We start from the raw sequence: 15,035 nt of genomic DNA on the forward strand, positions 1-15,035 counted from the left end.
ACTCACCGCAACTAGAGAAAGCCCGCGCACAGCAATGAAGACCCAAAGCAGCCAAAAATAAATAAATAAAATAAAATAAATAAATAAAAAATACTCAAATCTACAGCTCTAGAGATCTAACATGTCCTAGGAAATATGTCAGAGGGTATTAACACCAATCTTATGCTGGTGAAGTATAGAACTCCAAGAATAAAGAAAGAATCTTACAGGCAGAAAAGTCATTTTTAAGAGGCAGAGTGTTTCACACATCTTCACAGTGCCACTAAATGCTGAAAACATATTTTACGTTATAAAGAAAATAATTATATACCTAACCAAGTTACCATCCAGTTATAAACATAGATATATTCTCAAGCATTTATGAATTCAAGGAATACAATGTCCAACGCTATAGTTACTAGGTTTAACTCTTTGAATTATTTGAATACAGAATGTGTGAGTCTCAACAACCTTAGGAATTATGATTACAGAATAGAGTGTAAATGTTCTAAATGTTATTGTTAATGTAAACATTATTTGTACTTGATAATATACAAATGCAGGTAATAGTATAACGAAGGACAGTTGTGTCTCAGTTTCTTTACTTGTAAATAGGGATAATAACAATCCCTATATCTCAAAAATTGTTGTGAGGATTAAATAAACAAATTCATATAGTGCTTAGTATAGGATATAGCAATTAATAAGGCATAAATACTACTGATTAGTGTTATTAGATCCTGAATAAAGATAAAAGATACAACTAAAAATAAAAAAAAGATACAACTGAAGAAATAACACTAATTTCCTTAATGTTTCCCCACAAACTTTCTTAATTTTAGTATAGTTTTTATGGTGAAGAAATATTTATTTTAAGTAAAGAATTTCTTCAGTTTAAATTCTTAAGTAAAATTAAAGGTAGTACTCTTTATTTTAAAAGTAGCTTGTATAGTATGATTCCATTTTCATTAAAGTGTATCTGTCAAAAAAAGATTCCTCTATGCATCCCGTATTGTTCCATTATTCTGTTTTTGCATAGAGAGAGACTTGGAATCATGTTTGCCAGTGTTAACAGTAGTTAATTCTGAGTGGCTGGATTTTGCTGATTTTAAACTTTTCTTGTAATTTTCTATTTAATTTACTTTGGATTTTAAAAACAATGTACATTCAACATTTCTTTTAAAAATCATTGTTTATTTAATAATTATCAACTTATGAATTATTAATAATATTTATTAAATAATAAACATGATTATTCATTACAATCATCTAATAATAGCTATTTATTTTAAAATGCTAATAATGCTATATATAGCAGTAATCTAATAAATTAGAAAATACTGATGAAATGGATGAAGTGGGAGGATAAATGAAATACACAAACTGACACAATCTTAAAGCATTAACCAAAGAAGAAATTGAAAAAGTTATCAGAAGTTATCTCTAGCAGTTTCACCATTAACTGTTCAATGAAGAGTTGTTTCCAAATACTATACGTATAATTTCAGAATACAGAAAAAGATAGAAGACTCTAGAGGCTGAGTAGAGCTGGATATTACTACAGTTTGACCAAGTGCCTTTGAGCAAGTTATTTATTTATTTATTTATTCTGGCCGTGTTGCACAGCCTGTGGGATCTTAGTTCCTTGACCAGGGATTGAACCTGGGCCCTGGCAGTGAAACCGCTGAATCCTAACCATGGGATCACCAGGGAATTCCCTGAAAAAGTTATGTAAACTCTGTAAGCTCTAATTTCCTCCTCATATGTAAAGTGGAAACAATAATAGTGTCTCTCCCCCATAAACTTGTTAGGAAGAATAAATGAGATAATGTGTGTAAAGCATATGGTAAAGAGACCAATACATGGTAAACAATAAACATAAGCTATTAATAATAAAATTACTACTATTATTATTATTAGAATAATACAAAATATCCAAGAATCTACAGCCTTCCTGTACACTAGTATTAATTATGTAGTAAATAAAATAGAAAAACACCCCATTTATAATAGGAACAGAAACACAGAAGTAAATGTACTGAACACTCTGGAGAGTGCCCCCTTTGATGGCATATATACTAAAATTGGAATGATACGGAAAAGACTGGCATGGCCGCTGTGCAAGGATGACATGCCAATTTGTGAAGGATTTCACATGTTTATGTAATGAACAGCATGATGACTATAGTTAACCAGACTGCATTGTATATTTGAAAGTTACTAAGGGAATAGTATCTTTAAAGTTTTCATCCTAAGGGAAAAAATAACTTGTAACCATGTGAGGTGGTGGATATTAACTACATGCATTATGGTAATCATTTTGCAATATATACATATATCAAGTCATTATGTTATACAATCTAAACTTATACAATATTATATGTCAATTATATCTCAATAAAACTGGAAAAAATAAAATAAAATTGAAGGCAAAAAAAATCTGGAGAAAAATATTGCAAAACCCTTTGAGACATGTTAAAGACATGTTAAAGAACACTGGAATAATTGGAGAGGAATAGCACATTCCTACCTGAGAATGCTTAATGTTAAAAACATATCATTCTTGGGCTTCCCTGGTGGCGCAGTGGTTGAGAATCTGCCTGCCAATGCAGGGGACACGGGTTCAAGCCCTGGTCTGGGAAGATCTCACATGCCGCGGAGCAACTAGGCCCATGAGCCACAACTACTGAGCCTGCGCGTCTGGAGCCTGTGCTCCACAACAAGAGAGGCCACGACAGTGAGAGGCCCGCACACCGCGATGAAGAGTGGCCCCCGCTTGCCACAACTAGAGAAAGCCCTCGCACAGAAACAAAGACCCAACGCAGCCAAAAATAAATAAATAAATAAATATTAAAAAATATATATATATCATTCTTTCTATATTAATGTATAGGTTTAACACAATTCCAAATAAAATATTAAATGAATCTATTACTCATCTGGAGAATAAACATGTGAGAATAGGTATAAAAAGAAAAAAGGAAAGAAAAAAGAATAATGAAGGGGAACTCACTGATTAATAATAATGAAACCAGTGTGATAAGCCATAAAACCTAACATATTATATAACAGGTTAGCTATCTCTGCTCTACTATATATAAAAACTTCATGAGTAATAAAGAAATTACTTCTAAACTAACAGGACAGGATGGGATAGATTTGGAGATGAGGGAAACCAAGTTAGAATCTCTCCTTCTACCTGAGAAATTTTACATTCTCAAGGCTCACCCCCATAAGGCATTCTACAGCTAAATCTGTACTGTATCCTAGGTCATGAGTTGACTTAAGCTCAAGAGAGCAGAAAGAGAAACTTTAAGCCTTGGAGTCAAGATGATTTGGCTTTTTAATATTGCTTAAGTTATGCATATATACTTAATAGTTTAAGCACATATATTTATATAAATACATATAAATATGCACACTTACATTTATTTGCTGGTTGGTGCTTTTGATAGTTGATGACTGCTTGTTTGGTGATTTTCCTTGCCCTGTGTGGTCACTGGAAAAATTGGGCAAGAGCCTTCCCAGGGGCAACAGAGGCCAAGAACTTACGTGTTGGGCTTCACTTTAAATTTAACCTAAAGGGTAAGGGTGTGAGATTCATCATGGCCCCAAATCATGCTACTTCTGTCAACAATATTTATCCTAACTTGACCTAGAGACACTATGACAAAATAGTTCTGCTGCTTACACTTCAGGTAGAAAATATTTTATTGTTCTCAACCGTTGGATTTGAGTCCGTGGACCCAAGAACGTACTGTTTACTTAAGAAATTACAAAAGGTAAACTTTACAAAACATTTTAATACTATTTAACCTGTGGTTGCTTATATGTTGATAAAAACATATCTTCACCAGCTGATAAACTGCTAAAGAAAAAATCTGAAAGATGTATATTGCCCCCCAAATTAGACAACTGTGCAGAACATTTATATAAAAATAGAATAATAAAAAGAGGAAAATATGTGCAACTAAAACGAAGGAAAGAATAAGCTAAAGGGGAAATAATGGACCTTCCATCAACTCAAGGAATGTGACGTGGAAAAGCACCAAGGGGAGGGGATGTGGAATCATGCACAGCAGAAGCCTCATTCATGCCAAGTAGATGCAGGCTACATTTGTTTTATTTCTGTGAGAAAGGAAGTACACAAGCCTTCCAGGATGTGCAGATGCTTAAATACAATAGTTGAATCTATCAAACAATTTCAGGTTTACTTAGAAAACTTAAAAGACAAATTTTTAAAATTGTCAAAGCTAAGTCTTTTATGTGACTTGTTTCCATATAAACACCTGTCAACCTTGTCTCTAAGGTGAGAGAGCATTGTTTTTACAACACTACTACCTTAGTAATATCATCTTAGCAATATTAACTTTTATTATTACTTAATAACTTACTTAACTATTACCTTAATTACTGTTGGAATTATTTGCCAAAAAGAGAGACTCTAGTGAATCTAAATAAAAATGCAGTACACAGCCTGGTTCCTTTGGCACACCAGATAGTTTAGAATTAAATGTTTAAAAAAACAAACAGGATTTCCCTGGTGGCGCAGTGGTTAAGAATCCGCCTGCCAATGCAGGGGACACGGGTTCGAGCCCTGGTCCGGGAAGATCCCACATGTCGCGGAGCAATGAAGCATGTGCACCACAACTACTGAGCCTCTGCTCTGGAGCCCGTAAGCCATAACTACTGAGTCTGTGTGCCACAACTACTGAAGCCCACGTGCCTAGAGCCTGTGCTCCGCAGCAAGAGAAGCCACCGCAATGAGAAGACTGTGCACTGCAACAAAGAGTAGCCCCCGCTCGCCACAACTAGAGAAAGCCTGTGTGCAGCAAAGAAGACCCAATGCAGCCAAAAATAAATAAATAAATTTATTTAAAAAAAAAAGAAAAAACAAACACAAAGTAGAAGAAAATATAAATGACTATTTCACTGATCTTGGATTAGGGAAAGGTTTTCTAGGCATCACAGCAATGGGAATAAATCAGAAAAGAAAATATTGATACATTTTTACTACATATGACTTCTGTTTACCAAAGCTTCGTATACAAAATTAAAGGAAAATAACAAACTGGGAAAAATATTTACTACAATTTTGAACAAGTCTTAATACATAAAGAGCTCTTACAAATCAATAAGAGATGCTATCACAGAAATCTGTTATTCTCTTATTGTTCTCAGTGCCAAGCCTGAGGTAAGGCTAGCCCCTTTTTAGCCTTTAGTTCTGCAAAACGTTCCTAATTGGCCTTCCTGCCTCTAGTCTTCCCTCTCCGAACCATCTCTCACACTGCTACCAGAGGTATCTTTTCAAAAGGCAAGTGTCTTCCTTGAAATCCCAAATGGCTCCCTATCACCTGAACAAGAAAGGTAAACCTCTTTAGCTTGGCGCTGAAGACCCTTCTTCTCACCTTTTGAGCCTCTTCTTTCTTTGGCCTGCCTCCTTGTGAATCTCATGCACTAATATGACTTCTTGACTATGCCAGTCTTTCCCACACGGGCACACAGCCTTGGCTATCTCCTCCTACCCATGGGCCCTACCCCATCTGTCCAATCCCTGGTGCTTCCCTAGTGCTCTGCTCTGTTCAAAGCCTCACTTGCTTCCCCAGGCAGTCAGCCTCTCCTTCTTCTCTGCTCCCTCCCTGGTACTTGGTATACACCATTATAAGCATTTCCCAGGTTATAATTTTAACATAAAGTTAAAATGTGCTTTAATTTTAATTTATATATTTAAATTATAATTAGTCATCTTGATGTCTGTTTCTGGCCCCTGCCCACTTCTTCTAATGAAGGAGCATCTCTATTCAACTTTGTATTCTTAGAAAAGCACATAGTAGGTGCTTAGTAAATGCTGTTAAATAAGAGACTATTTAATTAGATTGAAGGAGTTAAATAACTTATAGTGGAAAATGAATTATAGAACATTTTAGCAAGGTATATATAAGACTTTCAAGTACATGGGCACAAAATTGCAAACATTTCTAAGCAGAAATTTTCTGAAGACTGTTGTAATAAATGGAGATTATTTATAAACTAATAATGTCCTTAAAAATAATGTGTTTTCATTTGAGTAGAGTATGCAGGCTTTCTAAAATTTGTTTTACATTATGGTTTTCTCTAGCAAAACTTAGGTTCACACAATTATAAGAATTACACATATTCTGAACTAGTAAAGAACAAATTAAAAACTTATAATGGTATCACTACCACTGCTAGTTACCGCTTAGTGGAAACATGTTGAATAAAATAACAGACAAACATTTTTTTCCAAAAATGGAGAAATTTGTTGAACTCTACTGCTGCTTCATTACACTGGCTGTACCTCCCATTTCAGCACCTCGCCAGTCTTAGCACTATTTCTCTGAACTCTTCTTATTTAAATGATTCACAGAAAGTATGTTCCAACTTTGTTCACAGGTGTTATATTAACATAATTTGTCATTTGCTGAGTACTTGAGCTTGGGTATGGTACTGTGTGCCCAGTTACAAAAGAAGAAGTCACTATTTCTGCCCTCAAAAAGATAACAGCCCATTTGCAGAAATAAGATGCAAACGCACATAAAATAATCAGAAAACGAGTCAAGGCAATATTCAGAGGTTCGTGTAAAATCTTGTGGTACAGTAGTTATATGGTGCAGAAGTTGAAAAGTAGTCAGGCAAGACCTGGTTGAGAAGGCCCTTGATTTGAGCTTAGAAGTGTAGGGAGGATTTCAGCTCTTGGAAAGAAGGGTGAAGGTACCCTGCATGGGAAAACATCTTACCTGAGATTTTTTCCATCTCTTCCAATAGCTTTTCCAAGTCTTTATTCAGGTCTGACAGCATTTTCAGCATGTTTTCATAGTTTCTTTCACCAGGGTCAGAATCAGCCATCTAGGCAGTGCACAGAAAGAAGATGCAGTGAGACAAACCAGTGTTTCAATTCTAGCTCCACTACTCACAGCTGGGTAGCCCAAGCCGGAAAACTTAGGTCATCTTTAACTCCTCTTATCTTCCTGACCTAAGGGGTCACTGAAACTCACCAATTTTATTTGTTTATGGAATAAACATTAAATCATCTATGGGTCAGGAAGGGTCAGTGCTTGAGAGTCACCAGTAAACTGAATCCTGCCCTTGTGGAGATCATAGCCTGGCCCAGCTCTTTAAAGTCTCTCCTATCACTGCCTTCCTCCCTCTCTCCAAGGTTGCTGCTTTAATTGAGGTCCATTCCATTATCCACCATTGATTACAGATTTACTGGGCATCTACTATGTGCCAGACATCTACTATGGCTCTGGGGACACTGCAGCATATCTGAGGATCCAAATAGACTGGATGCTGTCATGGAGCTTCCATTCCAGGGAGAGAGACTGATAATAGCCAAGTTAACAGTTTCATAAAGATACCTTCAGTTTGTGGTCACTGCTACAAAGAAAATAAAAAGGATGGTGTAATAAAGATTTTTCATGGGGAGAAATGCTTTGGCTTGTAAAGTCCAAGAAGTCCTTTCTAATGAAGTGACATTTGAACTGCCATTTGAATGACAAAAAGGAGTTGTCATGTGAAGATCTAGGGGAAGAGTTCTAGACAGAGGGAATGGCTCAAGAAAAAGTGGGAGTGTCCCTGGTGTGTTTTAAGGAATAGAGAATGGGGCTGAGGAGAAGAGTGGTAGGACATGAGATCAACTAAGTAGGCAAGAACTTTGGTTTTATTTTGACAGTGCGGAAAAGCCACTGGAGGTTGAGAGAGCAGGGGATTATGTGATTATGTTTTAAGGTAACAGCAGACTTCAGCTGCTGTTTGGAAAATGGACTGCTGCAGAAGGCTGAGAGGAGGAAAGAGTGGGAAGACCAATTAGGCAGGAGAGCACTAAAGTGGTCTAGAGATGACAGTGGCTTGGACTTCGGTGATAATATGAATAGTGAGAAGTGAAGTGTTCTGGTTATATTTTGGAAGATAAACCAACAGAATTGGGTACAGGACTTGTGTCAAGGTTTGCAGGGGCAAGTGATGGGAAGAGAGAAAGTAAAATGACTTCTAATTTTGGTGAGAACAACTTAATGGATGGTGGTGTTATTAACTGAAATGGGGAAGAGTAGGAGAGGAGCAGATTAGAAGGTAAACCAGGTGCTTTTCTTTTTTTTTAGGCTGTGCCGTGTGGCATGTGGGATCTTAGTTCCCGGACTAGGGCTCAAACCCGTGCCCCCTGCAGTGGAAGCTTGGAGTCTTAACCACTGGACCACGAGGGAATTCCCAGGTGCTCTATTTTGAACATGTTACTACTATGAGATGCCTATTAGGCCTCCAACTGGAGATACAAATAGGCAGTTGAATACATGGGCCTGGAGTTCAGGAGATAGGTTGAAGCTAAAAATATAAAGTTTGGAACTAGTGGTACAAGCTCTCTTCATCTTTCACTTGGACTATTGTCATAGACTCCTAACTGGTCTCCCTGCTTGTAGCTTCCTCCTGTCCAATCTATTTTCCAGTTCACTCCCAGAGTGACCTTTCCTAACGTACAAAACTAACCATGTCACACTGTTTGAAATCCTTCAATAGCTCCTATTTCTTTCAGGATAAAATACAACCTCTTTACTATAGACATAAGATCCTTCATAAGCTAGCTCCCGACTGCCCCTGTTCTCATCTAGTTCCAAGATGTGACAAAATAGCTGAAAGTCTTAAGAGATCCAAAATGTAATGAGATATTATTAAATATAATAATAATCTCTTGTAAATAGAGATTATTATTTACAAGAGATGTAATGAAAAGATATCCATGAAAATAACACAAAACTCTGGAAAGTTAAAAATCTCTACAGTTTTCTTACAAAAGAGCTAAGGAAGTACAAAATGGAGTAAAATAATTCTATCACGTGGGTGGTTACAAAAATCTACGTGAAGGCAAAGAAGTAGGTAATTACATACTTCATATCTAAGTCGTGTGGACTGCTTGCTCAATTCATTAAGTTATAAAGTTCCACTTATATTATTTTATCCATACATTCAACACTTATTTATTGAGTACTATTTTAGATCTGAAGATACAGCAGTGAACAAAACATTAAAATCCTTGAACAAGATTAATGAGTGAAATAAATATAAGGAGGGGATAAGTACTAAAGAAAAAAAGTTAACTGGAGGTGGAGGGTGGGAGAGAGTATGTACAGGGTAGTGGCTGTACTTCAGATAAGTGTGCAGGGAAGGCCTTGCTGAAGTGATTTTGACTAGAGAGCTGGAGGAAGTGAGAGAATGGTGAGCCATACAGATATGTTGGGGAAAGTGCATCCCAGACAGAGGAAATAGTAAGAACAAAGGCCCTGAGCTAGGAGCCTGCTGGATGAGCTGGAGGAAGAGCAATAAGGGTGGTATAGTTGGTGTAGAGAGAGTGAAGTGAAGAGTAGTAGAAAATAAGGTCAAAACTTGGTGGGTGAAATTGAGGTGGGCCTTAGAGACCACTGAAAAGACTTTGGTTTTTTCTTTGAGTGAGATGGGAGCCTGGAGGGTGATAATCTGATTTACATGTTAATAAATCACTAGATTGAGAATAGCTATATGGACATGGGTGGAGGCAGGGAGACTAGTTAGGAGGAGGTCACTGGAATAATGCAGGTGAGAGATAACAGCTCAGATCAGCATAGGACTGATGCAAGTAGTGTGAAGGAGGACCGTTCAGGGTATATTTTGAGGGCAGGGCTGACAAGATTTGCTGATGAGTCAATGTGAAGTCAGGGACAATGCTGGGGTATTTGACTGGGCAACCAGAAATGGTGGTACAATTAACTGAGACGGAGGAAGACTGGAAGAAGATAGTTTGCATGGGAAAGAAATAACTCAGTTTTGAACATATTAAGATACTTATGAGGCATCCAAGTGGGAATGGTGAGTAGGCAGCTGAATAAATGAATTCAGGGGAGAAGGTAGGCTAGAGATAGAAATTTGGGAGTCATCAGCATATAGGCGATATTTAAAGACATGAGAATGGGAGAGATCAAGGGAGAAAACACAGATGGAGAAGAGGCCCAACATCAAGACTGGGGAGATGCAAAGGAACCAGCCAAAGAGACTGAGGAAGAGGGGCCAGAGAGGCAGAAGGAGAACCAGGAGGGTCATGTTTCGGAAGTCAAGTGCAGACTGTTACAGAGTCACTGAACCCCAGCCAATGTCCTCTGATCATTATGAAATCTCAGCAAGCTGAGAAGACAACTCTAAAAAGCACAAGACACTGGGAACTACACTCAATATTTTGTAATAACCGATAAGGAAAAGAATCTGAAAAAGAATGTAAATATACATACATAAAACTGAATCACTGTGCTGTACACCTGAAACTAACACGACATTGTAAATCAACTATACCTCAATTTAAAAATAAATAAATAAAGTAAAAATAAAAAGTACAAGAGAAGGAAACTCTAAAAATCATATGGGTGAATAACTTATAATTCTGGGAAGGTAGGGAATAAAGATAGGAAATATTAAGAGCATAAAAACTAGAATTACAGGTTTCCCCACTAACCAAAAGTAGAGCGTTTGTATAAAACCTTTCATAAGCCAAAATGGCATAAGGCAAAGAAGCAATTACCTTAGGACACATCTTGCTAATGAACGCACAAAATAAACCAAGATAAAGCACAGATGCTCACAGACAAAGTTCAAAGCTGTGGCAGCCTGATGCTGCGATGCAGAGTGTAGTTCCCCGGGAATGCGCTTGGCGGTGCTACTCTCAGGGCTGGGGTGCACACTGCCTCTATACGGCTCGCTGCAAAACAAATGCAGGACGCTATTTTCATTTTTTACCTTTTTTTTTTTACAAAAGCCAAAATCCTCTTCATATTTCTTTTGGTTAGTGAAACAGGTACTAATGTAGGTTTTTCATAAAAGTGGAGTGGTGTAAGGTGAACTTTCACAAAGCAGGGGATACCAGGGAAGTCCTGACTATCTGTTATTATATGCATTTGAATGTTTAAGAGAATCGGGTCTACCAGAGTAGCAGCTCAGCTTTGTCATTGGAGTTTAAAATGTGAAATTGATTATGGGTTGTAATTTTAAGTCACAGTCTTAGTAAGTTTATAGGAGTTCTAGGACATTTAAGAGAACTTGAGGTTTACAATATTTGTAAATTTTACTTATAATTTTTATAAGAATTACATGGGGGCTTCCCTGGTGGTGCAGTGGTTAAGAATTTGCCTGCCAACACAGGGGACATGCATTCGATCGCTGGCCCGGGAAGATCCCACATGCCGTGGAGCAACTAAGCCCGTGCGCCACAACTACTGAGCCCGCGCTCTAGAGCCCGCGAGCCACAACTACTGAAGCCCACTTGCTGCAACTACTGAAGCCCGCGCACCTAGAGCCCGTGCTCCGCAAGAGAAGGCCCCACTTGCCGCAACTAGAGAAAGTCCACGAGCAGCAATGAAGACCCAACGCAGCCAAAAAACTTTTTTTTTAATTAAAAAAAAAAGAATTATATAAGAAGGTAGGATGGTTTGTTATTAAGACAACTGAGGTACTTAAAGAAGTAGAATACATTAAGTTTATTATTAAAAGTTTAAGTTTGTAAATGGAACAAAAACACTGTTACTATTAAAAATATGCTAGACCTAGAATAAGATTAAAAGTTTAGAATAAGATAATCCTATTTAGGGACTTCCCTGGTGGCGAAGTGGTTAAGACTCCACACTCCCAGTACAGGGGGCCCAGGTTCCATCCCTGGTCAGGGAACTAGATCCCACATGCATACCGCAACTAAGGAGCCGGCGAGCTGCAACTAAGAAGCCCACCTGCCACGGCTAAGACCTGCCACAACCAAATGAATAAAAAAAATAAATATTAAAAAAAAAGAACTGATGGATCACTAGACAAAACAGATAGGGCATGCAAACTTCGACGTGGAGGGTAGAAAAAAACAGGAGATAGTGAGAAGGTGGTACAGAGTAAAAGTTTTTTGTTTTTTAAATTAACAAAGGCAGAGACTTGCCTGTCTTTGGTCTGTGTGGAAAGGATTAGCTGTACAGAAGGCTGAAGAATCAGGAGAAAGGGTTGCGGATGGCGCAGGGACTGGTCACCTTACCCTACGGAGGGAAGGGAAGGTAAAGAGGTACGGGTGGAGTCAGGTGGGTAAAGGGCCAGGTAAGTCCCTGTTCAAGCTCGAGGTCTCCAGCTTGCCTGCGAACGGCAATGAAAAGGTTTTTTCCTGAGGACGGACGGTCGGCAGAGGTGCAGCAGAGGAGCAGTGGCAGGAACGGCTGAGGCCGCACGGCTGCACGTATTCTCAGGACCCTGGGGGGCGCAGAGCCCACGGGCGGAGTGTAACCGGCCTGGGAACTGAAGCGTGCGCGCGGTGGAGGCGCAACGAAGGCGCGAGGAAGAGGAGAGGTGGGTACGGAGCGGAGGCCCCGAGGGGCAGGCAGCTGAGGGCGGGGCGGGTGGGCTGGGGACGGAGCGCGAGCCACCTGGAGGGATGCAGGCCGCGGCAGGGCCCCCGGGATCTCGGGGGGGGGGGGGGGGCGGGCCCGGCAGGCGGACCCAGGGAAGGGTGAGCTGAGTGAAGGCGGGAGGCCACGCCACCTGGGCCCACGGCCTTCCCTCCACGCCATCTGGGCCCACGGCCTTCTCTCCACGCCATCTGGGCCCACGGCACTCCCTCCACGCCATCTGGGCCCACGGCACTCCCTCCACGCCATCAGGGCCCACGGCCTTCTCTCCACGCCACCTGGGCCCACGGCCTTCTCTCCACGCCATCAGGGCCCACGGCCTTCCCTCCACGCCATCTGGGCCCACGGCCTTCCCTCCACGCCATCTGGGCCCACGGCACTCCCTCCACGCCATCAGGGCCCACGGCCTTCTCTCCACGCCACCTGGGCCCACGGCCTTCTCTCCACGCCATCAGGGCCCACGGCCTTCCCTCCACGCCATCTGGGCCCACGGCCTTCCCTCCACGCCATCTGGGCCCACGGCACTCCCTCCACGCCATCTGGGCCCACGGCACTCCCTCCACGCCACCTGGGCCCACGGCCTTCTCTCCACGCCATCTGGGCCCACGGCCTTCCCTCCACGCCATCTGGGCCCACGGCCTTCCCTCCACGCCACCTGGGCCCACGGCCTTCTCTCCACGCCATCTGGGCCCACGGCACTCCCTCCACGCCATCTGGGCCCACGGCCTTCTCTCCACGCCATCTGGGCCCACGGCCTTCCCTCCACGCCACCTGGGCCCACGGCCTTCCCTCCACGCCACCTGGGCCCACGGCCTTCTCTCCACGCCATCAGGGCCCACGGCCTTCCCTCCACGCCATCTGGGCCCACGGCCTTCCCTCCACGCCATCTGGGCCCACGGCACTCCCTCCACGCCACCTGGGCCCACGGCCTTCTCTCCACGCCATCAGGGCCCACGGCCTTCCCTCCACGCCATCTGGGCCCACGGCCTTCCCTCCACGCCATCAGGGCCCACGGCCTTCCCTCCACGCCATCTGGGCCCACGGCACTCCCTCCACGCCATCAGGGCCCACGGCCTTCTCTCCACGCCACCTGGGCCCACGGCCTTCTCTCCACGCCATCTGGGCCCACGGCCTTCCCTCCACGCCATCTGGGCCCATGGCACTCCCTCCACGCCATCTGGGCCCACGGCCTTCTCTCCACGCCACCTGGGCCCATGGCACTCCCTCCACACCATCTGGGCCCACGGCCTTCTCTCCACGCCATCAGGGCCCACGGCCTTCTCTCCACGCCATCTGGGCCCACGGCCTTCCCTCCACGCCACCTGGGCCCACGGCCTTCTCTCCACGCCACCTGGGCCCACGGCCTTCTCTCCACGCCATCTGGGCCCACGGCACTCCCGCCTGTGGGGCTGCCGAGGACGCCTGGGCCAGCGCGGAGCCAAGGCAGCGAGGGCGATGGCTGGCTGCGGGCGAGCGGGTCACCTCGGGGGGTGAAGGTCTGAGGTGCTGGGGCTGAGGACTCCAGAGGCACGAGACACGCCAGGGCCGGGGGCCCTCTCTGTGGGCTGAGGGTCTCGCCCGCGCAGTGCGGAGAGCTGTCACGGAGGCCGGGATCCTTCCTGGGGTGAGAAACGTGAGGGGATGCGAGGGGCACCCGCGCCGGCGAGCCTGCGGGGCGTGCGCGCGTGGTGGTGTGAACAGCACGCGAACAGAATGATTGCGTGATGCCTGCGGTGGTGCGCCTGCAGCTGCGCGCTGAGTCCCGGACCACGCCTGGTGTGCGGATGGGAGGGAATTCGACGCGTGTGACGTGCGTCCAGGAGGGCGCGAGGCTGAGAGGTCCAGGTGTACAGAGTTCCGGACGTGCGGTGTGAGGGGTCTGGAGGACGTGCGGGTGAGGGGCCGGGGGTGCGGCGTGAGGAGCACGGCGTGACGAGACCGGGCTGAGGGCCGGGTGGGTGAGGAAGCGGTAGGCGCCCCACCGGTCTGGCGTGAGGCGGTGAGCACCGCCTGGGGACGCCGTGACTCGGGGGTCGGGGCGCCAAGGGAGGGTCCGGGACCCCCAGGCGGGCTGGCCTCTCTCACCTCCAGCTCCCCGGCCCTCGGGTTCCGCTCGGCTACCCTCCTCCGCGGCCTGAGGCTTGAGGCGGCTCCTCAGAATGACGCCCCTCCCCTTTCCGTTACCAGACCCGCCCCCGGAGCTTGCCTCTGGCCCTCATTGGCTGGTCTCCTGGAGCGGAAGGGGCGGCGCTGCGAGCACCTGACTACACCCGCCTCACGCAGGTCCCAAGTCCCGGCCTTGAGGTCTCATTGGCTGGTCGCCTGGAGCGGAAAGGGCGGGGTTGCTCCCGTCTGGTCCCACGTGGTCCCGCACTTGGGTCTCTCCGTCTCAGGTGGGCCGAGTACCTGGATTGAAGAGTGGCTGAGGTCGAGGGATGGTAGAGCTGAGATGAGGGGAGACACCCTCGTCCTTATGGGAGTGTTCTCCCCCTTGCACCTGGAGCGTAAATCCGTGCACGGCGGGGGTGGGGGCGGCGGGGCGTCTGCTTGACCACTGTGTCTCCAGTATACCGGACAGCAAGTGCTAGTAACCATTGTTGAGTGAGCAGCTGAAGGCCCAAGTATTTTGTCTCGCAGCTACCGTGG

At 44.1% G+C, this 15,035-nt stretch overlaps 1 protein-coding gene and 1 non-coding gene across 4 annotated transcripts in view; one reads left to right on the forward strand and one right to left on the reverse strand.

Annotated features, from left to right (window-relative positions):
• SYCE3 (synaptonemal complex central element protein 3) overlaps positions 1 to 14,554 on the reverse strand; it is a 28,743-nt gene extending 14,189 nt beyond the window's left edge. Inside the window, exons 1-3 of one of the 3 annotated variants that reach the window (XM_060025901.1) lie at positions 14,475 to 14,535; positions 11,933 to 12,026; positions 6,738 to 6,846 (exon numbers count right to left, since the gene is read on the reverse strand). In XM_060025901.1, coding sequence (XP_059881884.1) covers positions 6,738 to 6,846 — 109 coding nt within the window. In that variant the 5' untranslated portion in view covers positions 11,933 to 12,026; positions 14,475 to 14,535. Of the gene's footprint in view, positions 1 to 6,737; positions 6,847 to 10,598; positions 10,643 to 11,932; positions 12,027 to 14,474 lie in introns of those variants that run through there. The other 2 variants (XM_060025902.1, XM_060025904.1) reach the window with 2 other exon arrangements.
• On the forward strand, positions 2,034 to 2,140 carry LOC132434608 (U6 spliceosomal RNA). Its single transcript, XR_009521332.1, has one exon. It is a non-coding gene; the product is annotated as a U6 spliceosomal RNA (small nuclear RNA).
• Positions 14,555 to 15,035: the final 481 nt, after the last annotated feature.

This window comes from Delphinus delphis, chromosome 11 (genome assembly GCF_949987515.2).
Source record: "Delphinus delphis chromosome 11, mDelDel1.2, whole genome shotgun sequence".
NCBI lineage: Eukaryota > Metazoa > Chordata > Mammalia > Artiodactyla > Delphinidae > Delphinus > Delphinus delphis.